The following is a 24,103-nucleotide window of genomic DNA, read 5'->3' on the forward strand; positions in this document are numbered from 1 at the left end:
TCAGCCTGGCTAATTGCTATGCACCACCATTAACCATATGGTGTGAAAGACAGCTTGCTCTCCCCAAGATGAAATTTCTTCACTGCAGACATGAAATAGTGAGGGCCCTGGATTTTAAAATAGGTTGTTTTAGATATTTAATTTCTAAACAACTTTCTGCAGTGCTTTCTATCAAGGCTAACGGTACAATAAAACTTTGCATTTATGTCACAAAAGAGGTATATTTATAGTATGTTGGAGCTACGGGTGAAGGAGACACAGAGAATTTAGATCGACAGGAAAGGGCTTGGGATGATTCTGTTTTGTTGTCATCAAAGAAAAAAGAAAAAAAAATAAACACCAGGGAATTGTGTATTAGGTGGTTACAAATTTTTAAAAATCAGTTTTGTTCTGTTGAGAGGGTAACCCTATTGCATGAGCTGTCTAAAGGACTTACTGCCATGGGATTGTTATTATTGTCTCTCTTTGAGACAAAACCCCTTTGACTTGATGGCATAAAACTCTTTCCACGGAATTCTGGGAGAGGTTCTGCATTTTTGGTAAACTGGAATTTATTATACCAATCATCATTATTACATTTTGCTAATACTTGGTGATTAAGCTCTTAAAAAGTATGGCCCCATGAAGGATTTTTAGAAGCAGGATTCATTCCACAAAGCATTTGATTATAAATGCATCTCCACATCCTGTGTTTAAAATGTGAATGGAAAATAGGAACTCTACTTGGTAGGTGCGTCCAGTTCCCAGCCCCCCAGGCAGGGCAAAGCAGATTTTCTCCCTTTCCAGTGAACAGGACAATTGCAGGGGATGGGTGCTGTATTTAGGAAGGCATTTTTTCCCCACTGTCAGTGCCTAACATCTTGTGGACCATGAGCTCCCAGGGCTAGCCTGGTCCCTTGATATGGCTTGTTCTTCCTTCCTCTTTGGCTGGTGTATTCTCATTTTTTTCCTTTAGATTCCCACTTACGCATCCCTGGTTGTTGGCCTGAGCGAGGTCAGCCCCTTATTATTCATTCCTGTGATATCCTGCGCTTTTCCTTCATAGCATGCAGCACACTGTAATTGTGTGCCCAAGGCCTGTCTTTCTTTGCTGGACTAAGAGCTCCTTGAAGACAAAGAAGTTACCCAGTTTTCCTCTCTGCTTTAGTTGCCCATGTGTGAAATGGGGAGAAACTATTACTTCTCTCATAGGGTGGTTGTTAAGATTAAATGCTGTAATCCCGATAAATGCTTACCATGGTACCTGCCACATAGTAAGTGCCGAATGTCTATTGTCATTATTAATAGTAGCAGCAGTAGTATTAGTATTGATATTAATAGAAGCAGTGGAAGTAGTGGGAGCAGTAGTAGCAACATCTGCAGTGCCTAGTTAAGTACCTGGCACAGAGTTGCTCAAAGGGAAAGATGGTAAGAGAGTATTGAAAGGAAGGGAAGTGTCTACTAAAATGTTAACATGCTTTGTTCATTCCAGGTGTGCTGTTAAGGATATTTTCATTCATTCTTTTAGCACATACTATGTGCAAAGCACAGTGGAATGAAGAGCCAAAGAGGACTGGCCCCTATAGTAGGAGAGCTGACAGGTTAGCTTGGGAGAATGAGACTCATAAAACAGATAACTAGACAGCAGTGTAGAAAGGGTAGACAGGGATAAGAGGTGAGGCCAAAGACCACAGCTGCTCAGAGAAAGGTGGGTTTTAGCTGCAGGGATTGGGAGGAAGGTGAAACAGGACCCGGATTTTAGAGGGTGCATTAAGGAGCGTTTTGGTCCATTTGTTGGCAGTCCAGGCAGGATTTCTCTGGGGAGAGGTCTACAGATGGTGGGCCTTTGGCCTGGAGCTGGACAGAGAGTCAGGGCGAAGGATAACCAACTTCTGAGGTCTTTTCTCAAAGGTGCAAAGTAAAGCTATGGGCTTACGTGGGATTGACAAGGATAGGTGAATAGAAAGAGAAGAGGCCATGGATACATCCTTGGACAACAGTCTCATTTAGTGTGTTCGAGAATTAGGAAAAAGAACCTTGAGCATACAGAGCATAGAAATAAAAGGAGGGTGTTTCAAAGTCTGGGAGCCATCCATGTAATAAGTGTAGGGAGATCCAGATAGACTTGAATACTGAGAAAAGCACCAGAGAGCCGCTGGTGAACTTCAAGAGAGTACAATCAAGTTGGCGCTGAGGCCCAGAAGCCAGCTTTTATGGGGTTCAGGTGGCAAGGAGTGACGGCAACTCTGGCAAGGGGACAGCTGGACAGTGAAGAAACCAACTCAAGAGGAAAGAAGGAGTGTGTCTTTTTTTAAAGAATGGAAAAACTTAAGTTGGTTAACTGAGGGAAAGAATGAGCTTATTACTATTAATCAGACTATTCAGATAACTCATATATCTCATTCTCTAGCCACTTTGGCTAAATGGGTAAGATAATCTTGCTTTTTGTTGTAAGGTTTAGAGATGGAGCTGATGCTTTCCTCCACTTGAGAGAGCCTCTACTTATGGGAAGAAATTCCATGTCCCTAAGATGAGGATCTGCAGGCCTCGTGACCAGGAAACAAGTATATGTTTCTTGCCGTGATTTGTGAAGTCATGTGTCAGTGCACTAGAGAGCTGCCACCTGTGTCATGCTGCTAAGGAAGAAACTCACAAGCTTGCTTTTCCCTGGACTAGCTTGTCCGAGGGATGCACAATCTTGCTGGGGAAAGGGCTGCTGTTTTGAGTCCATAGTGTACGTAGGACACGGGGTGCCGGGTCCCCACTCCAGTGATGGGCCACATTGCTCTCCTGCCACTTGGGTTGCAGGTTGCAAAGGGATGTGAAGTAGTGGGAATCCTGCCCTGTGACAAAGCAAATGAGGAAACTCCAAGCCCCCTGACAGATTCCTGCTTTAGGAAGCAAATGCCAGGTCTGTGCCTGGTGCAGTGCCTGACAAACACAGTAGGAGTCTAAAGAACAGCATTTGAAGGGATGAAGATCCATCAGTCCCACAGTAATGAGGACATGACTGGCACTGTGATTTCTTCTGTTAACCTGGTAACTTTTCCCTTGAAGTGCTTTTGCATCTGTTGTTCCAGGTACTGTATTGTTTCAGGCCGAGACCTCTCCTGCCTTAAACACGAGTGAATCTGTTCTCCCTTCATTCTGTCCTTCTTGCTTAATGCCTGCCTTGTGTATGGTGCTGGTTGGTACCCACCTTTCTCAGTCCTTCTGAGTTCAGTAGAGGGGCATAGGGAGCAGTTCGGCTTGGAGAAGGGAGGAAAGAGAAGACAAGAAGGCAAGAAAGACCATCACAGGGAAGGAAGACAGGTCCTTGCTCTGCTTGGCTCTGGGTTAGAAGTAGGGAGCTTTAGGGGGTTAGATGCCAGCTCAGCCTAAAGGAAGACCTTCCTTCCCCAATTTGCAGTTGAGTTTTAGTCTTTTAATAGGAAAATAATATTGCAATACAAAGCAGAAGACTGCAGGAGTACAGAAATAAAATATATATCCTCTATACTTCCCCACTTATTCCACTCCTTATAGGCTATTTCTTTGAAGTTTCTATTCATTCATTCAAAAAATACTTCCAGAGGGCCTACTGTGTGCCGCACTCTGTTCTAGTTGCTGGGGACTCAGGGATGAACAGAACAGTCTAAGACCCTTGTACTCAAAGACAGACAATAAATAAGAAGACAAATATAAATGACAATGTGATGAGTGCTAGGAAGAAAAGTGAAGCAGGATGAGGGGCTAGAGAGCTCTGGGGGTAGTCAGGGAAGGGCTTCTGCAGGCTGTCACTTTGTGCAGAAATTTGAGTGAAGTGAGGGTGTGAACTGGCTTGTGAGACTATTTGTCTCTTCCCCTCACTCCCTTCCTCTCTCTCAGTCTTTCCTTTTTTTCTCCTAGAAGTAGGACCATACCGTACATACTATTCTGCAGCTTGGCTTTCTCAGGTCATAATATGATGTAGATGGTGTGTACATAATATGATGTAGATGGTGTGTACAAACTTCTTTCCGTGATGGTGTGTACAAACCCACCTTTGTTCTTTTTAATGCTGCACACAGTTCCATATTTACATGTATATATGTACACACACATATATGTATATGTGTATATGAATATATTTTAAAAGTAGGCTTACACTGTAGACACTGTTTTGTTGCCACTCCAGACGCAGAGCAGATCCCAAGAATCCCGTTTTGGGTATGATGACTACGTGATGCAGTGACATGACTTGAGAGGCAGGAAAGCAGGAAACCTGTTGGGCTATTTTTCATACTTTGTATAGGGTTTTATAAATGATAAATGACCTCCAGCCCTTTAGTCTGTTTTCCTTCTTCGTTATTCCTATTTTATTCCTATTCTATTAGTCCTATACACTTCTGTTCTTCGCATCTGCTTTTTTCCCTGGGTCCCTTGGGGCACAGCAGAGAGGGGTGGTTCTCACTTAGGCTGTGCTTCGATTTAGCTGGCTGCACTCCAGGGCATTTTTATCTTAAGGGGTTGAAGACAGTGCTTAAGGCACAGGGCATATCTGAGGCCCAGTGTGGCCCTTGCTTGGGGAGGTGGTCTGGTGTATGGGGTGGGATGGAGGTGAACGTTCCTTTCCTCAGCAGTGTCTGCTCAGAGGGTCAGCTTGGCTTCCTCTATCTGCTACCTTCCTATTTTCTTGGATTGTATTTTCCCCAGTACATTACATTCATTCATGAAGTCGTCCAATCCACCAACCAATATTTGAGCTTCTCTATTCTGTCTCAGGCCTTATGCTACTCATTAGGTAAATAAAATTGACAGTGTGTTCCTTTATGAAGCATATGAGTTAGTAGGGGAGGGCGTGAGAGGAGACAGTGGCAAAAAAAAATGCAAATGTATATGTAAGTATATAATTTGCTTTGTGTTTCATGCCCTGAAAGGAAAAACCAGAGGAACCTATCAAGTGTCAGGGCTAGCTTCTCTGAGGAAGGAAGAAGCCTAGAGACTGAGGCCCAAAGAGGGGGTGGAGGCTGGCTAACCAGGCAGGGCTTGGATGAAGAGCAGTGCAGGCCTGGAGGCCTGACCGGACCTGGGCCTGAGGTCAGACTGAGCGTGGCCCATTAGAGAGATTGAAATTAGCCAGTGAGGCTGCAGCTTGGCAAGTTGGAGGAGAGTGACAGGAGACTGGGAGGTGGTCTGGCCATAGATGTATTCTCAGTGTGGTGGGAAGCCTTTAAAAGGTCTTGGGTGGTGAAGTGACACAGTCCAATTGACATTTTGAAAAGATCACTGTGGCTGTCATGGGGGGGTGAAGAGTAGACACAGAGAGACCAGGTGGGAGGCCACTGCAGGAGTTAAAGCGAGAAAGTGAAAGTGACTCAGATGAGGGTGATGGCAGTGAGGAGGGAGAGAATCACATTGTCTTGAGATGTAGATTCTAGTCTGAAATTATCATCAGGTGGGTTGGAAGAGTCCCTGGAAGGCATTCAGTCCAGGCAGGACAATGGTGAGGGGTTTGACCAATAGGGATTTGCCCAGTCGCTGTTTTGAAAAAGAAAGGAACAAATGGAAAATAGGAGAAATAGGCCTTCCCATGCATTGCTTTTATCGCTGGGAAAAGACCTGGGCTCTGTCCCTGGGCTGCTTTTGGACATCTGAGCCCTCACACTTAGAGGTGGGTACCACAGTCGCCCCATTTTACACATGAGGAAACTAAGACTCCAGGAGGTGGAATAACTTGCTCCAGCTGCCACAAGCCACTCGGATTCCAGAGTCGGTGTGCTTAACCACTGTGCTCTTCTGGCAAAGCCCTTGAGATGTAGGTGCAGGGGAGTAGAGTTCAGGGAGGATAGAGTTTAGTTTGTAAATTATTATTATTTTTTGTATGCATTTCAAAGACTGTGCTCCTCATTCCCTTGTTTCTTCATCTTAGATATTGGGATCCTTTGCGCTTTCTATCCCCAAAGTACTAGTATAGCAGAACTCAGGCCTGGAGGAAATAGTTTCCTCTGAATCAGAAAAGGAAAGGCTCTTAAGGGAGTGGCATGGTTTTTAGCTGGGGCTTTGACAAAGGAGATACAATTCTTGCTGTTGTTTTCTGAAGATACGAGAAGCAAATCGAATGAGCACCAAATATGGAAGCTGATTCTCTTTTCAGAGATATAGTTACAGCCAGAAGAGAGACTTCCTAACTTTGCTGAAAGACTCCCTGTGCAGGCGTATATTTCTGGGTCCTGAAAATGAAGTTCAGTGTTTGTTTCTCTCTAGCAGCTCTCTAAATTTAGGCTCTATGATTCACTAAGTCGAATGAGTCTGTGTGTATGTTTGTGTGTGTGTGTGCGTGCTTGTGTAAGCAAGAGGGAGAAAAGTGCATATTTTATTTGTGGTGCAAGGCAATGTATAATGCTTGGATAACTCCCTCACCTCCTTGACTGATCAAATACGTGCTTTTATAGTGTGCCCTTGGGTATAGACTGGCCAGTGGACACATTTCTTATTTGCAAACAAGTCTCAGATGGATCGTTTTCCATTGACCATGGGTAGTTTTCAAAAACCCTAATTTTTCACTTTTTAGAAGCATCTCAGGTTAAGAAAAAACTGTCAACTTTAAAGTCACACATGGGGTGGGATTTTGATAGTAGGTGCTTTTCTTGCCCACGTCTGCCTTTTCTCTGACCTAATAAAGAGCGTCCATTGCCAGGCTTCTGCCAGGCTTTGGAGCAACTGTCCTAAATGCTTCCAGGAAACTTGCACAGTGACCAGAGCAGGGCACAAAAGCCAGAGGATGTGTGGATCTCTATTTTCTTTTATCTTGCCTCTTTGTCTCGATTGTTGTGTTGTACTTTTATTCTTACATTCTGAACATGGTTCAAAAGCAAACAGTTACAGTTTTAGGATTTGGGGAAGGTTGTGGTTGAAGGAAACGTCTCCCATAAAAGAGGAAGGAGAAGAAAAAGGAATCCATTTAATACAAAATGACTGGAGGGGGAGAAATCACTCATACCTCATTATTGACGCGTTCCACACAATTAGTGTGATCTTGAGGGAAGAGTGTTTAAGCCACCCACAACCCTGAATATTCTCATTGGGTAGATGTAATAATAATGCATTTCACAGTGAACTCTTCCAATCCTGCGGGCAGTGATGGGAAGACCCCATCTTAGGGCTGTCAGTCCTCGCTCTGTGGGAGTCCCTCTCCCTCCCTCCTTTGTGCAGGGAGAGGTTAAGCCTGGCCATTAACCCATAGGTGACCCAAATAGAACGTTCTGTCTCAGGGATCCGTTGATTGCCAGGTATGGCTTTGTGGTAATTCTAGCATTTGCAACCCAGCAATTTGAACCTTCTGTCTGCCTAAATGATGATTTTACATGGTAATGGTTGTACTAAATCCTCTTGCTTTTGCTCCATAGCCGCTGTTGTGACAAGAAAAGCTGTGGCAACCGAAATGAGACTCCCTCAGATCCAGTGATAATTGACAGGTAGGGACCGCTCTACTTTCTCTCGGTTCTTTTTCCTCATTATAATGAAACACCTGTCTTGCGTGGCTCATGGGTGAGGGTTAGGAAGGCATGTGGCCGAAATTTGCCTGTTGGTCATGACTTCAGCTGCGCCGAGCTATTGCGATTCCTGGGAAAGCCATATGGGATGTTCTTTGGAGGCCTGTTTTCTTGGATTGCTCCAGTTTTGTGTCTGATTCACGCTCCTAAAGGCATATTTTCTTCTTTCTTGCCTTTCTGTGGCTCAATCCTCGCGCTGTGCCAGGAAGCTTCAGAAATAAAATAATAATAGTTTGTGATTTATGAAATGTGGTTGGGTGCTTATAAATATTTAACTTTTATTTGAAAAATGTTTGAATCATTATCACTTTTAGCTACAGTAGTTCTGTTGGACGCAATCCATCTACACTTTAAGGTTTTATTTATGCATAAAAGCAGTTTTAAAGAGATCTGTGAACCAAGATTTTCTACAGTAATTTCCCGTGTTTGATTGTAGCTCACGCTGCCTTGTAGTTGATTAATTTATCCTGCTTGTCTTAATTATTGTGTTTTTAAACAGATCCATATTACTAATCTGACATGACCAAGTAAATCACTGTAGAACAATAAATCTGTTTTAGTTGCTCGGCGCAATTTTGAGTCAGTGTGTGCACAGATTATGCAAAGTTGCATTCCAAATATTCGTTTTATATTTTAATTATTGAAATTCATTGTATGGAAACATGTATGATAAACCATTTGTTACATAGCGTTACTCATTGGGAGTTAAATGGCCTGGAAGGTTTATAGATACTGTCAGTTGTCAGCTAGGACAAGAGCTAGCACCCTCCGTTAGCTGAAAGAGTCTTGCAGGTAAGACTGACTGATCCCTCATTGAGGAAATCAACAGCTGAACAAAAGTCCCTTTTGGGGTTTGGTAATAATGATTTTTGACACCTCCCCCCTGCCCCGCCCACCCATCTGTCTTTCCAATTCTTTACTTTTTGGAGGCTTGCTCTGTCATTTTTCAGTTGACTGAAAAAGTGTTTGCTTTACTGTAATTTGTGACAAAACATCGGTTGTTGATTTTGACTTATGTGATTCTTCAGGCTTAAACCTAATTTTGATTGCCAAGTAGCTTTATAAAACTTACATTTCAATCAGATATTTTACCTAAATATCTTTCACTAATACTCACCAAAGACATATATCATTGCTTGATAAGTGAGGATTAATATCTTTGATTCAAACTTAAAAACATCAACGGTTTAGTGTGTAATGAAGTTGTGTGCTGCCTATAGAATTAGCATAGCATGTTTATCTACAAAAGCAGACATGCCATTATGTAATTTCTTTTTTCTGCAATGGCAGATAAATCTTCAAATGAATAAGATAAAAAATAAATATAACCTTTGTTGTTTGTTTCACTTAAATACCTCTCTTCAAAATGCCATTTTTTATTTTAAGCAGATTTTACTCTTCTGTCAAAAAGAAAGTGTTCTGATCAAAGGACCAGCCCAAATATTCCCCCAAACTTTGAAACTATCAACATTCGGTTCTGCCACACAGTTTCTTTTGGTTCAGATAAGAACCTTACTTTGCCACCCGCAATGAAAACACTTTTTTTTTTTTGCTTTTGAATGGGTTAAGCTTTTAAGTTCTTCGTTTGGTTTTAAGCCGTGACTCTGATATAGAAGGTTGATATGACTGTGGTTTGAATAACATTTGATTTTGACCTGTTTCTGTGGGTTGCGATGGCATAAGAAACTTGACTCAGCAGCGCTGTAATTAGCCCGGCCCGTGTTTTTGAAACAGGATTGTGTTACCTGGATTGCATTAGTGTGGCTTCTATTGTTGCCGCCTTGCATCTGTCCCAGTAGGGTACTTAAAACCTTTTCTTGGCTGGGGTAGTTCAAACAATTTAGGCAAAATAAGTATGCACTTTATACTGTCGGTGGCTTTAGAGATATTACTCATGACATTTATCCTTTTCATTTTTTCTTTTTTGGTTTGACAAAGTAGAAAACGGTGTTAGCCAATCTTGGTCTCTTAAGAGAGGGATACTTGAAAAACGGCTGAAACCCAGGGTATCTGCATGAGTCCCAACATATGTTTATTTGCTGGCTGTTGCCACTGTCTCCCGTGAACCGTCTTTTCAAGCAGTGATGCCAGCTGATATGCACAAACCCATTTAGCTATTTTTATTTGCATCTGAGTTTTCAGAATTTATTTGTCCTTCAGTCTGCCAAAGGTTTTAAAAGCTCCAGTCCTGTCTGTGCTGATATGTGAAACTTCCATTTTTAACAACAAGCGAAGAGAATAACAACAGGAAAAGAACTTACACAGGGAAGGGCAAAATAGAAAAGATTTTTCAATTCCATAAAATTACTGCAAAGGGAAAAAAAAATGATGACAACCGTGTTTGAATTTCATACTTTCCAATTTGATTCTATATTACCGATTGCATAATATCTGTGTTACGTGCTTAGGGTTTGATTTGCTTTCAGATTTATGGATGCGAATCCCTGCATATTTTGTAAAAATAGGTTATGGGGCCTGCATTCAGTAGCAACAGTAACTGTTTTTACAAGATGCATACAATGTGCAATTATAGAGCTGAGGGTACAGGCAATCCTTGTGTGAGGATTTAGCATAGGTTTAACACGCAGTCACCTTTTGGGCACCAATAATTTTTAGTTCCCTTTGCTTGTCCTTCGGGTTTTGGAAGAACAGTGCTATTTTTATCAGTCAAAAGACTTTTAGCAGTGGTTATTCAGGAAAACTATTTATAGGATTGATAGAAGAGGCTTTCTGGTCATACGGCAATGGTACAGGGTAAGCTATTTCTGTGTTAAATTTTGGCTGTATTTTTTGCTGCCGGTGATTTGGGGACATCAGGTCGGCATACTCTATCAAAAAAGTGAAATTAACAAAATCAGCATTTATATACTGTGATTTAGAAAATGTGTTTCTACTTTCTTCTTTTATGTTAGCGTGCGACAAAGTAAGAAAAATATGACCCCAACTCTTTTTACGATTGTGACAATTTGTCAAGTCACTTCAAACGAGTTTGGAGGAAAATTTCTGTAAACGTACAAAGTGGGCATCTGGAGTTGACTGCCAGGTTGTATTTCTGCCTAATGCCAAATGGCTTGATTGAGAATTATAAAAATCCTGGCTGTGCCCAATGATCTAGATATCTGGGCTGTGTAGACATGGGAAAAGTCAAATGTGTTATGTTTAATACCTGATGACCAGGAACTAATAACAGCAAATTTCATTATCGTTGAGGTAAAGGGCTATGTGTGGTAATTATTGTTAAAGTAAAAAGCAAAAAATGACTTGCAGTTATTGGATTAAGGTGGAGATTGATTTAACATATTCGCGTAGCAACTCATATTTGAATTTAAAAGGTTTGCAATAAAATTCATGTTTAGAAATTGAATAAATTGTAGTTTTATTAAAACATTGGATATCCTTGTGTCCTAACCTTTTTCATAGGAGTTATCTTAGTTCAATAAATAAAACCTCATTAGGCTATTCCCATTTCAACGAGTTTATTAAATTTTGCAGGAGTAATTAGCATAAGCTGGGCTAATTTTTCTGGAAGACTAATGAGGGAGGTTCTTAATTAGGTTTACTTTGTAAGAATCAGAAACGATGATAATGACAAAAGTCACATAGGGTAGTCTGAATTGGGAACCCAGTTTTTCTGAATTCATAAAAAAACTTCCATTTTCTATGTGGAAACTTATTTATAAATGCTTGAACTGAATATATTAAGTGTGCATACTGTTATTCCTTATCTAGTTAGTTAGGATTACTGTGCATTCTAGATTTGCTTCACAAAACTCTTTATTTTCCTTTGAGCAATGACATGGATGAATACAGATGGTCTTAACAAAAACATTTCTTTCTCCGAAGTATGCTATAGGATTCCTTTCACATAGAGCCCTAAAGTTTCCGGCCAGATTTGTGTCACTTACTTCCAGTAGGGCAGGATAGGGGATGGCTCAGTACTTGTTTGTTTGTTTGTTTTTTTCAATTTAAGATCAGTGTGATTGATGAAATAATTGGATCACTAAATAAAGGGAGAAAATAAGAGCCCAATTCTTCATTTCTTTGTGCTGTGATCATGAGAATTGACAAGTGGACTGTTTTCTTTTAATAGATAGAAATAATAAAGGATGAAATTCCTCCTCAAATTATCTTCTCCTGTCTTGTGTGAATTTAGACATAGTCCTTTCGGGATATAATGTGGCCTGAGTAACTGGAGAGTTTTGGATCCCTCACGGCCAATATTAAAAACATGGATTTTTAAAGCCTGCCAACTAATATCCTTGTAAAGATTTTGGGTTTGCTTAGTGCAGCTTTAACAGATTTGTCTTTCTTTTCCATTTATAGGAATCTCTGTATCTACATTTGAGATGTAAGCCCTGACATGCAACATTTAAAAAAAAATACATGAGTTTTGTAACATGAAGAATTTAGCCTGTTCGGAATTAGCTCTTTAGGCCACACTTACCCAAGGGTCTCCTAAAAAGAAAAAAAGAAGTGTATATTTGTTTTTTTCTAGGATTTTCTAAAGATCTTTCACAACTCGATCACTTTCACCTAGGTGACACTAAATGTGTTTTCTTTACGATTGTTGTCTGAAATAGAATGTTCAGGACTGAAAATATTGGAATGGCCATTTTACCTGTTGAATTACGTCAGGGTTGTTCAGAGAAACAATTTTATTTAAGATCCATTCTTCATCTAAGAGGTTTAAATGCTGTACTAGGACTTTTCAGAAAAGCGCAGTGTTGTCTTATCACCAAGCTAAGTTCTTGATTAAATCGATCCTGATGTGTTTATGTAACATATATATTCATTTGTATAATAGGAAAACAATAGTAAAACTTTAGAATTAGAATATAATTGAGGTTTTTTTTAAACATTGAGCAGGGTGAGCTATATTCTAATTCCTATATCTAGAATCCTAAAATGGTGAAGGCATCAGGTTTCCTCGACAGTAAGTGATTTCCCTGTCCTTTATAATCAAACTTAAATCTAAAAATTCACTAAAAGTTTTTCCTTTATTTTCTGTAAAAAAAGTCCTCAACTAACATGAACATAAACATACTTTTATTAAAGTTGCAGATGAGGCTTTTAGTCAGAGTTTCATGGTTTTATTTCATTGACCTTTCAACTCATTATTTTGGTCTTCATCAGTTTTTAGAAGGACCAACCACTAAACATAATCGCTCTGTAAGGTGCACAGACAGCTATCTGGGGCTCAAGGAACCAGAGGTATCGATGCATTTCTCAGATTTCTGATATGACTTTTATATTGCCTGATTTCCTAACTTTGAATGCTCCATTAAAATAAAAGGAGGAGGAATTCACCCTTTAAAATTGCCGCAGGCAGGATAATTGCTGTCTTCTTGGTTGGTTTGAGAGGTTTGTGTTTTTCCAAAAGTGGAAAGGCAGCACTGACCCTGAGCGTGAATTTATGGTTGTTTATTAATCCTACCGTATTTAAACATTTGTTTCCTCAGTGGGAATTCATATGTGATTATTAGCGATGAGACTTATGTGAGAGACTATCATTCTAAATTTTATCACATATCAGATAATACCGTTCTGAATATGAGATGAGCCTGTATACTTGTGTGCAGTTTGCTACCGTGATAAGACAATAATGAATACAAAAAAAAAGAACATAACGAATACAATCAGCTAATAGCAGTCTATATTCCATTTGCTATCAGCTCTTCCCAAATACACAACCAGAATACATTCAAATGGATTGCAAACATGCTGACAATATATCATAATGCAAAATACTTTTACATGGTATAATACTACTGCAGACACCGTATAATGAACAACAGTGGCTTTCCTGTAAAGGAAATAATGGCAGCAACTTCCAAGAAATGTATTTAACGGAGCTTCAGAGAATCAGCAGTGCATATGTCTAACTGGCCTGGGTGTCAGCCCATGGTGTGGGTTTTAAATCCCATGTCATCATAACTTTGCTTTTGTAACAGTTCTGGAAAAATACAGAAAAGCAGTACAAACTCTTCTGTGTGTCATCTAACAACTTTGCACAGTTTGTGATGAGAACATATCATTATATTAAATATGCTTTTACTTTTCTAAAATAAATTGCTTAGAATGGGGGAAAAAACCCAAATCCCTCCCCAAATGCAAATCTCCATTGATAAATTTTACTTGTTTTTCCTTACTGCAGGCACCTGACCAAACTCTTTAATAAAAATTGACCAGATTTAAAAAACTCTGTTTAGAGGCCCATGCATATAAAGAGATGGCATTTTGGTCTTTTTAATTTGCATCAGGTATTATCTGAAATAGACCATTAATTTTTCCTTCTCTCTCCTCCCACCATCTCATCCCTCCCTTTACAAACCGTGTAATTGTATACCATCCTGGACAATATAAAAGTGACCTGAATACTCCAATTGCAATCAGTGAAATATGGTGAACAGTACAGGTTTGTCTTTGGTTGCTTGCTGCCTTTAAAGGTGTGTGTAGATGGAGATAAATCTCCCTCGCAAACTCTTTCTCCAGTTACAAGCTTTTGTCCAGAGGTAAATGAAGGTTTTAACGTTACAGTACTTATTGTAATAGAATTTTAATTGCCTTAACCCTGCTAATGTGTGAAGCTGAGTGTGTGTGTGTGTGTGTGTGTGTGTGTGTGTGTATTTTTCATGAGGAGGGGAATCAAGCCAAAAAAAAACCCTGCATATTTTTCATGGGGGGAGAGGGGGTCACATATGGTAAATGATGCAAACTTAATGAAACTGGTTCTGGAGAAGAGAATGCCATTGGTGTTTCATCCATGTAATGTATATTCCACTTTCAGTGGGAACAGAGTGATCCTCGGTGTGCTTTGGGGATTTTTATTTTTGAAGGTGAAGTGCTTGGTTCCAGGTCCAAACTTGCCTCCAAACCCTACTTGGAAAGATGTAACTAGACAAGCTGGCAAATTATATAGCTTGATCCCACACAATAACCTCTAAAATGGCACTCGGTAACTATACCATCCTGCTAATAACTGTTTGAGGCACAATAGTTTTGTAATATAATATAAAGTAATAGTGTTAGCCAACACATCTTTAATAAGATATTGTTCGTGCCTTTGCCATATGCTACAGAGCAGCCTCTCACTCGGTGGGCCTTTTGATTCCTCTCAATAAGATTATTTCAAATACTCTAATCCTGAATCATTGACATGAATACAAAAGCCTAGTGACATCTAATAGATGCCTCTTAGCTTTGCTTTTCCTCTTGTTCCTTTCCTTTTTCTTCTCTTTTTACCTGACAAAAAGCTTATAGACACTTGGGCTCTGTCTCTCAGTAGCAGCATGGGGGGGGGGGGGGCTCCTCATGAGATATAAAGGAGGAAAAAGGACTGACAGAGGCCCGATAAGCTACAGAGTGAAGGGCCATAGATTAAAAGTAAATGCCAGTAAATCCTACCCTGTACACTTAACTCGTCCTTTTATTGTTTTCTTTAACACTTTCCATGCCAGGAGAGGGAAAAAAGAAAATAATAATCACATTGCACGTGTCCATTTTTAATCTGGACACGGTCACTATACGTATTGTATAGTTTTGGCAAGATTCTCAAATTTTGGTTCATGTCAACGTTATGGTGGTTTAAAAAAATGCCCCTTTAATCAATATCAGGACTCCCTCAAGAACTTTTTTTTTTTGCTCATTTGCTGCTTGATTGACCAAATATTGATACTATCTATGTCTGGTGGGGCAGTAGGTGAGTAGGTCAGAAGAGCCCTTCTGTAGGGTATGAACACTCATGACATGGCATTTCCAGGTTGAAGTAACTTTTTCTTTTCTTTTTATTTCTTTTTATTTTATTAATTTATTTAATTTTTGGCTGCATTGGGCCTTCGCTGCTGCACACGGGTTTTCTCTAATTGCTGAGAGCAGGGGCTACTCTTTGTTGTGGTGTGAGGGCTTCTCATTGCGGTGGCTTTTCTTGTTGCGGAGCACGGACTCTAGGCGTGCAGGCTCAGTAGTTGTGGCTCGCGGGCTGTAGAACGCAGGCTCAGTAGTTGTGGCACACGGGCTTAGTTGCTCCATGGCATGTGGGATCTTCCCGGACCAGGGCTTGACCCTGTGTCCCCTGCATTGGCAGGCGGATGCTTAACCACTGCGCCACAAGGGAAGCCCTTTCTTTTCTTTTTTAATCAATGAATTGGAAATGATCAAAGTGAAAGATCAGGATATCTTGTTCCATGATGGTAGCTGATGCTTTTTTGTGTGACCTTGCTCCCTGCTGTGCCCCAAGCGTTGCCTGCGCTGGACGGTGCCTTCTACACAGGCTGGAGGTGAGACTGAGGCAGCAGAGTGCAGGCAGAAAACTTGGCTAATGGTCAGAGGTTGTTTGCCCTCCACCTTCCTAAAGCAACCATGATTTGACTAAAGCTTTTTCTTTTTTTTTTTTTCTGTCGAAAGGTCAGACTATCATGCTACTTGCAATTTATTTATCATTGTTCAATAGAACAATAACTTCTCCCTATTTTGAATATGCTTTCCATTCATTAGTATTCTGATCTGTTAGTAGTATCTTAAGGCATCATTTCTGATAGTCTTGGATGCACTGTTGGTTGAAGTCCCCTCACAAAAGGAAAAGTTAGTTTGAAGAACCCTGGACCTGTGTCAGGTTTGGTTCCTCTCACATGTACACACACACACACACACGTTACAAAGACAAAAACAAAGATGAAAAATGAGATGTCTCTTTTTTATTTATTAGGAAGTTCTTTAGAAAAGAAAGTTGGTTAAGAGTTATCTTTGAAGCTATTATAATGTTGAAAACTTGTGTTTCGCTACACGGTCTTTTTTTCTTAAAGCCAGATTCTAATCTCAGGTGTATGGCGTACATCTCAGAATATCTTTCAAAAAATTGAGTACTTCTTTCTGTGGCTATAGGAGTGGGAATGTCCTCTTCTGGCCGTCCGGCATGTTTTCTTGAAGACCAGCATCTGAATCCTGGCCTATGAGCACCTTAAAACAAAAGAAACAAAATGCCTGACCATTGTGAATTTAATAGTAACTTACATCTGAATGGAACTTGCAAAGTTATTGGTGGCCTTTAAGGTGTAGTATTTCAGAGAGTTCTCTTCACACAAATGTTAGGGCACAAATTAACTCCATTTTACACATATATAAACTGAGGCACACAGCTGAAGGAACTTTATTAGTGACAAAGCAAGTGATTAGAATATCGGTGTCCTAGCTCTCAGCCTGATCTTTTTCCTTTTCAATTGCACAGCTGAAATAAAATACGGTTTTCAGTATTTCACGTAGCCTCATTTATTTTTCTTGGAATCCACATTTCATCCTTTCCATGAATTAATCTAAACCTTTTTACCTAAACAGTTTTCTAGTATATCTGGCACTTAACTTCTGGGATTAAAAATAATAGTAATAATATAACATAAATTGTTGTACTCATTGCTAGAGCAATATTTGAGTTCTTGTGTCCTCATTTAATTTGATGAGTAAACCATTGTGTGTTTCACTAGGGGAGAAAACAGGCACTAATCCAAAGAGAAAACTGGGAAAAGGCAGAGTATAGTGGAAAAGGCCTAGAATTTGGAGTCCATTGGCAGGAAATCAAATTCCTCCATCATTAATTCCCAATACCTGAGCCTCATGGGGTTCAATTTTTTTCATCTTTGAAATGGGAAGATCATCTCAATTTTGAAGAATGGTGTGGGTTAAAATACCTAGCACAGAGTTCGGCATATATTAAGTGCTTGAAATCAGGCAGCTCTTGCAATCTGAATATAATATATTCCATGTGGATTGTTATTCTTAATGTGATGATTGCCATGGTACTTTCTAATAAGCAAAATTACCTTACTGAAGTTTATCATGGTGACTCAGTCCTCTTGGTGAGGAGTTACTCATTTTTTTTTCTTTCCACAAATATTAATTTAGCGTCTACTATATGCCATGCACTGTCTTCAGGGTTGGGGATAAAACAGTGAATAAGACACACATGGTTCCTGCCCTCATGGAGCTTTTAGTGCCTCAGAGTTGAAAAAAAGAAAATTGGAATAGTAAGTGTAGAAAAGATATATTGATTTTTTTTAAATAAAATAGGAGAATGTTATTTCAGATAGATAGAGATCATGGTGCAGAGGAAAAATATCCCTGGGTTCAAAGTTGCCTGTTAGCTCTTACTCAGTGGTATTGAACTTGGGCAAACTCCGTGGTTTTATTGCACTCCTCTGAGGCAGTCTACACATTGGTTAAGACCACAGGCTGTGGAGTCAGACTGCCTAGGATAAAATCAGACTGCTCTGCCAGTGGTAACTTCGGGCTGCGGTCAGATCACCTCACTTCTTTAAGCACCAGTTTCTTCATCTGTAAGACCAGGATAGGAGTAGTAGTTCCTACTTTATAGGGTTGTGGTGAGGAATAAGTAGATAATGCATGGAGAGCACTTAGCACAATGCCTGGCACATAAATCACATTCAATAGAAGGTGGCTGTTATTTTTTTTAAAAAGGGCTGGAATGAAAAGATCTCTGAGATGCTTTCCAGCTATGAAATTCTGATTTGAGTTCCCTCTGGTATTGCTGAGGCTGATAAACTCTTTAGGAGGTAGACTGTAAACCCCAGCGGGCAGTGGTTTGCGTGTATTGGTTGCTGCTGTATCCCAAGCACTGAGCACATTTGCCTCACTGCTGTGTAGCAGGTGCTTAGAGTATGTTTTTGTGAAATGAAAGAATGGAACTAGAAATGGAGTTGTTGAATCTGGTGGTCTCATCTCTCTGCCTAAAGACAGGCTTGTTATAACTACACAATAAAGTGAAAAGGCACTGCCATTAAAGAATGATGAGAAACAGAAAATGTAAGATAAAATATTAAATTTGTTACATTTAAAAATGTTAATCTTCACACGATTACCATGCAAATCCTCTCATTGCCTGTTTAACTGATCAAGTAAATCACAGAGCAGACAAGTGAAAAACCCTGCTGTTGACATTCGCACAAAGCACATTTTCAAGAATATATTCTGTTAACTAGTATGTCTGTTACACACGATAATGTGAATTTAACACACGCGCGCGCGCACACACACACACACACACACACACACACAGTATCCTTTGCAAGCAAGCAGATTTCAGAGAGTTTGGGGGGAAAGCTTTATTTATGTATAGCAACTTGGTAATCTCCCATTATTATATCAAATGTGAAATCAGTGTTAGGTAACATATGTTTCAGCAGTGCCTTTGTTTTATATGACGTTAGAAGACTTAAGAGTTCACTGTTTTTTCTTTCAGGCAGGTATAATATTGATATGCTACTCTGGTGATTGAAGGGTTAATGAATCTCCCCCCTCCTTCCAACGGCCCCTCCCCCCGTCCCCCACCCCAATCCCATCATGTGCCTGGTTGACTCTGAAAGAAGGGGCTTGAAGTTGCCCACAGGGCATCCCTTTTCCCAGCCTTCTCCAAGGCCACCTGGGCAGATGGGAGCTTGCCTCCTGTCCTTAGGACACAAAATCCAATCAGGCGCTGTGTCTGCTGGTCTCCCTGACCTGTGTGCGAGCTGGGAAGAGGGGGAAGAAGCAGAGGCCATTCACTGTTTGATAGGCTGCATCTTTGTGGCTTTGGGGGCTCCTGCGCATTCTTGAGGAAGGAAGTTCTCCCTTATTTTCAAGATAAGGTGTCATTCATGAGAGCAATGTGCTGAACTAATCAGGTTAATTGGGAGGCCCCGGATTGTCCTTATTGAGCCCCTCTCTTCTTCCTGTTAAAGGCAGATAGTGCAGACAGATAGATTACACATATTTTAGTTTTCCCCAAGCCCATGAAATCTGTAGGCGTTCGGGGAACGTAGCTTCAGTCGAGTGTCATTCAGGCTATCAGACTGTCGGAGCATGGGTTCTTATAGAGCAGCACAGTATTAAAACAAAACACAAAAAATAAGCTCTTCAAAGGTCTGATATCTTTTTTGTTTTCTCTTAATGTTGAAATAATGTCAATGTTTCAGATCAGCCGGAATGACTATTTGTTCTAGAATCCAGATGGATTCCTCGCTGACTATTTTATTTAAAATTGAAACTTAAAAAAAAAAAAATCTCATCGTGATATGCCATCATTGACAAGGAGTTTCTCCGGCTGTGTTTCGATTCTTCGGTGTCCAAGCCGGACACTGGGGGCTGTGGCCCTGACTAATGGCATCTCAGCCTCCCCTTGGAGCTGCAGCATGGAGAGAAAAGAGAGCTGCTTCCACCGGATTCCGTGAAGGGTGGGGATCCCTCCTCCTCCTTCTCCACTCCAGATGATTTGTCATAGTTTAATTTTAAACACTGTCATTGACTATTCTTTCTTTCAATCCCACCTCTTTCCTCCTTTTTTTTTTATCTTGGAAGTTCCAGGAATGACTTTAATTATCTCCACAATCAAATTCTCATTGCTGCCTCTGTGAAAGTGTGTAGTCATAGATGGCAGGGATTATTTTCTTTAGCACTTGGGGATAGAGAAACTGGTTGTTTCAAAATGAGAACCAGCTGCTTCCACAGAGCCCTATTTAATGGGGAGCCACTCTGTACACAAACCTTCACTCAGGTCGGTCATTACGCCAAGCCCCAAATCAGCAGTGTTTGGTGTATCACCCTTTATTAAATGTCAACCGAGGAGTGATTTAGCCAATAAGATAATAATAATAATAATTTTTAAAAAAACACACCCCATGTCTTTAATTTGCTTCTGCCGAACGAACACTTGGATTTAGAAGGAGCACATCTCAAACTTCCTCCTATGGTAATTATACTGTATACTAGTTTACCACTTCTCATAGATGCCGTGTGTGTGCGTGTGTGTGTGTGTGTGTGTGTGTGTGTAACTTTAACCCTCTCTAAATCTAGAAAATAAAATTAAGCTCCTCTTTCAACATAATCTTTCATTTGACAAGCACAGTAGATAGATGAAAGGTAGATAGCCAAGTTGTGGGTCCCATTAATAGAACCAATTGGAGGGCAGAGATAACTGCTATTATCAAACATCTTTTATGCCATCCTATAAAATAACGATGAGGGTGATATACCATTATATATTTTGCTGTCTTTCTAACTTGTAGAAATTGGTTTGTTGTCATACCATGTTAATCTCTAGCAGCACCAGATTCGATTTGAAATAAGGAAAGTACTTTCACAGTTAACTGTACAAAATACTTTTGAAGCATACAAAGAAGGGGGAAAAAAGCATAAAAGACACGTAAAACCACAGTAGATATTCACTTATGGGAATGATTTGTTTTTGAACCTGGGTTGCATTTTTATAAGATAACCTAAAATTGGGGCTGCAACATTTATTAAATCAGGGTTTGAATGATTTAAAAAAAAAGAGCAGCTTCATAAAGATTTTTAAAAATCTAGTTTAACCAAATTTTGTCTTACAAAAGTGAGGGATTACTTTGCATTATTAATAAAAATATATGGCTACTTAAAAAAATTATAACATGCTTTTAAAAATTTTTACATTGACATTAACACCATAAAATAATGTGAAAAAAGGACAAAAATTTAGAAATTTATTCTCACAGGGAGTTTGATCTGTAAGCTGAACACTGATATATATGCTTTTACTTGTTTTGTTTTTAGGATTTCCATATTGAAACATAGTTTGTGGAAAATCTTACCTAATGATTTTTTTATTTCTTTGTTTACCAACTACTTTGATTATGTAATATCCCCTTAGTTCAAACTGTAATTCTATTGTATATTTCCTCTATCTGTATTTTTTTAAAATTCTGTGGGTTTTTTAATATAAAAAACAAATAACTGTTATATTTCCAGTCACTCAAATTTGAACTGAATTTTACTTCCTGTTTCAAAGGTCAGGGCAGGCTGACCTCAACAGCAGTGTGGAGGCTGCTGAATTATTCATATCATTGACTTTGTGTCAGCTTCCACATTTGTGGAGAGGGATGTTTTATTCATTTATCTCATTTAGGGTTCTTCTCTGCACCTGTTTCTACCATTAAGTACCCTGTAATTTGCATTTGATGCTAATTTAGTTTCATATCAGCCTGGTCCCCCCTTGTTAATTTAATTTTCTAAGACCCTTTTCATTACAGTAGAACTGTTTTCCTCTTTAAAGCAAACATCTATACAAGTAATTGTATAAACTGCCTTTTAAATAATATCTTTTAGAAGATTCCATCGTTTAATTCCTTAATTCCTATAATTAGCCATGGTTTGATTAATGTTTCAAAGGGTTAAATTAAAATGCAGAATTACTCAAATGCATGCTTGAATAATTTCTTATATACAGTAGTGTTAGTGTTTCGGTACTCTTCCTGATCATTCTCAGAACAGTACGTCTTAACAGCAGTAATTTTCTTTATTTAGAGTTCTGTTTAGTTTACTAATAGTAGTTTCTTTCAGATCACGGTGTTCTCAACATTTCTTGTGAGGTGTTAGTTTTTTCTTTCATCAAATTGCTGATAGACAGTGGCTTAAAAATGTTCCTGCAACATTAATAATGACATAACCCAGATAATCAGGGTGGAATTAGCTCTGATTCCTTGACATGTCATGGAAGTCTGGTATACTGAATTTCAGGAAACTGTGTTACATTTCATGTCTGTTTCTCCTTTTCCCAAGTCTTTTTATTTCTGTCTGCTGTTCAGAGTAGATTGCCTGGGAATGTCTCAGTTTCCCAGACATGGTAGTTTTAGCAAGCTTTTGTTTGTATCTACAAGTACCCACTGGGCTTCATTTGCCACCTAGATATTGTAGAAATTAGACGTAAGTTGTTTGAGGGGGGCTGACTGAAATGGCGACTACTGTGGTCAGAGTGGCCATGTTCTTTGAGTGTCCATTGGGGATTTGGAGGTCATATAAGCCAGGTATGCAGCCCCGCCAGTCTGGGAAGAAGAAACTTTACCTCAGTCCTTTCCCTGTAACTGTTTGTAAGATCCTTGACACAAACATGGCAGTATTCCTTATAGGCTCCCTTAGAGGTGGGAATTTAAAACGGGGTATGAACTACGAAATCAAATTCTAAGGTACACGGAAATGGCAGAGAAGGAAAATTTGTGACAGAGGCCGAGTGTTACTAAGAAATTAGCCCAAGCTCTACAGTGGCCCTTCACGAATCCACTGGGTTGGATTAGTTTTATCTCTTGCTGGTATTCTCCGGGGATGCCAAATGGTGTAGATGCTTTGGGTTCCAGGAGGATTTCAGGTCTATTGAAACTGGAGTTTGAAGGTGGTTTCTCTTGTTCTCTCAGTTATAAATGATTCCGGGGACTCCCACAAACAACTTTGTAATTTGTGGAAAAGTGAAAAGAAATCTCGGTTTTCTAGTAGACAGCTTCACCTGTCTGGTTTCAAGAAGGGCCATGGGTAGACTGTTTCCTAAGGGTCCCCTTCAGTTGGGGACATGTTGTGCACCATCACTATGAATTTTTTGCATCCTATGGTGTATTAAGCTTGCTTTATGTTCTGCTGATGGGCCTAAAATAACATGAGAATTTCCAGCAATGAAATGCAGGATCTTTATTCATTAGCAAACATGTAGTTACTGACTCCCTCCCCCTTCCCCTGCCCCATTTAGATATCCTTTGTAGTTTGGGCAAGTCTGTGAGCTCCACCAGAAATGTCTCCTTGAGGTTTGATTAAACAGCCGGGTTTAAAAACAATAAGGAATATTTGCAGAGCTCTTAAGATGGCAGGCAAGGTTTTCCAACCCAACTCTGGCTGATGCTGGGAATTCTACTGTTAGAGCCTCATCACTGTTAGAGCCTCATCCTTTAGTAAAGAGCTTTTGGTCTTTACTAAGACATATATAACTTTGGGAAGGCTAACACTTTAATTCTATCACTCATTTACCTCTCTGAGGGAATGAAAGAAAAATTTTACATGGGTTTGGCTGTTTTCAGTTTACGTTCCTACTCTTTGGCCTACATCATTTTAGTTCCCATAGCAACCCTGTGAGATAAGCAGGGGGTTTTGTACCCATTTCCTGGAGATGGAGAATGAATAGTTTAGCTTCATCAAGCTAATCAATAAGCTACCCAGGTCTCAAGGGCAGGTCTTCTGAGGAATCCAGGTTGTTGTAGGAAGAGACGAGGTTTCTATCTGAGCTGAATGAACTCTCAAAGATTACAGTCCAGTCCCTTCATTTTACAGATGAGAAAGCTGGGGGCAAGAGAAGCTCAGTAACATTGCCCAGAGATCTAATTAGCCTCAGAGCCAGGACCTTAAGCCAAGTCCCTGGCTCTGATTCCAGTGGCTTTTCTGCTACTACCCTGGGCCATCTGGGTCCTGCTCTGCTCTCCATTTTACCTTGTGGGAGATCAGCCTCAGGGAAGTCTGTAAGTTGTATTTTCTGGATTTGGGTCCAAGGAAACCTGTGAGCTCGGTATCTCCAACAAGGCCCAGCATGACGCGCCACACATACAAGGAGCACGTGTTAAATTGTTTCTAAGAAATTATAACAGTCATGGGGAGGAGGAAGCACAGAATATCCCATCATATTATATTATTTATTTTTTAAAAACTCACATATTTCATTCATTTGCAACTATGCTTGTTCACGCTATGTCATAACACTATGCAAAAATAGCATTTTCTGTTTATATTTCATAAATAGTCATCTTTCAGCAGGAATTTTAGAAAAGTTCTTTCTATTC

The 24,103-nt window shown here is 39.8% G+C and overlaps 1 protein-coding gene across 6 annotated transcripts in view; it reads left to right on the forward strand.

Annotated features, from left to right (window-relative positions):
• The window catches only part of EBF1 (EBF transcription factor 1), a 395,639-nt gene that overhangs the window by 17,669 nt on the left and 353,867 nt on the right, over nucleotides 1–24,103 (forward strand). For all 6 annotated transcript variants that reach the window (XM_032628415.1, XM_032628417.1, XM_032628416.1 and 3 more), the window contains one exon: nucleotides 7,347–7,415. In XM_032628415.1, coding sequence (XP_032484306.1) covers nucleotides 7,347–7,415 — 69 coding nt within the window. The remainder of the gene's footprint in view (nucleotides 1–7,346; nucleotides 7,416–24,103) is intronic.

The sequence above is a fragment of the Phocoena sinus genome, chromosome 3 (genome assembly GCF_008692025.1).
Source record: "Phocoena sinus isolate mPhoSin1 chromosome 3, mPhoSin1.pri, whole genome shotgun sequence".
In the NCBI taxonomy this organism is placed as follows: Eukaryota; Metazoa; Chordata; class Mammalia; order Artiodactyla; family Phocoenidae; genus Phocoena; species Phocoena sinus.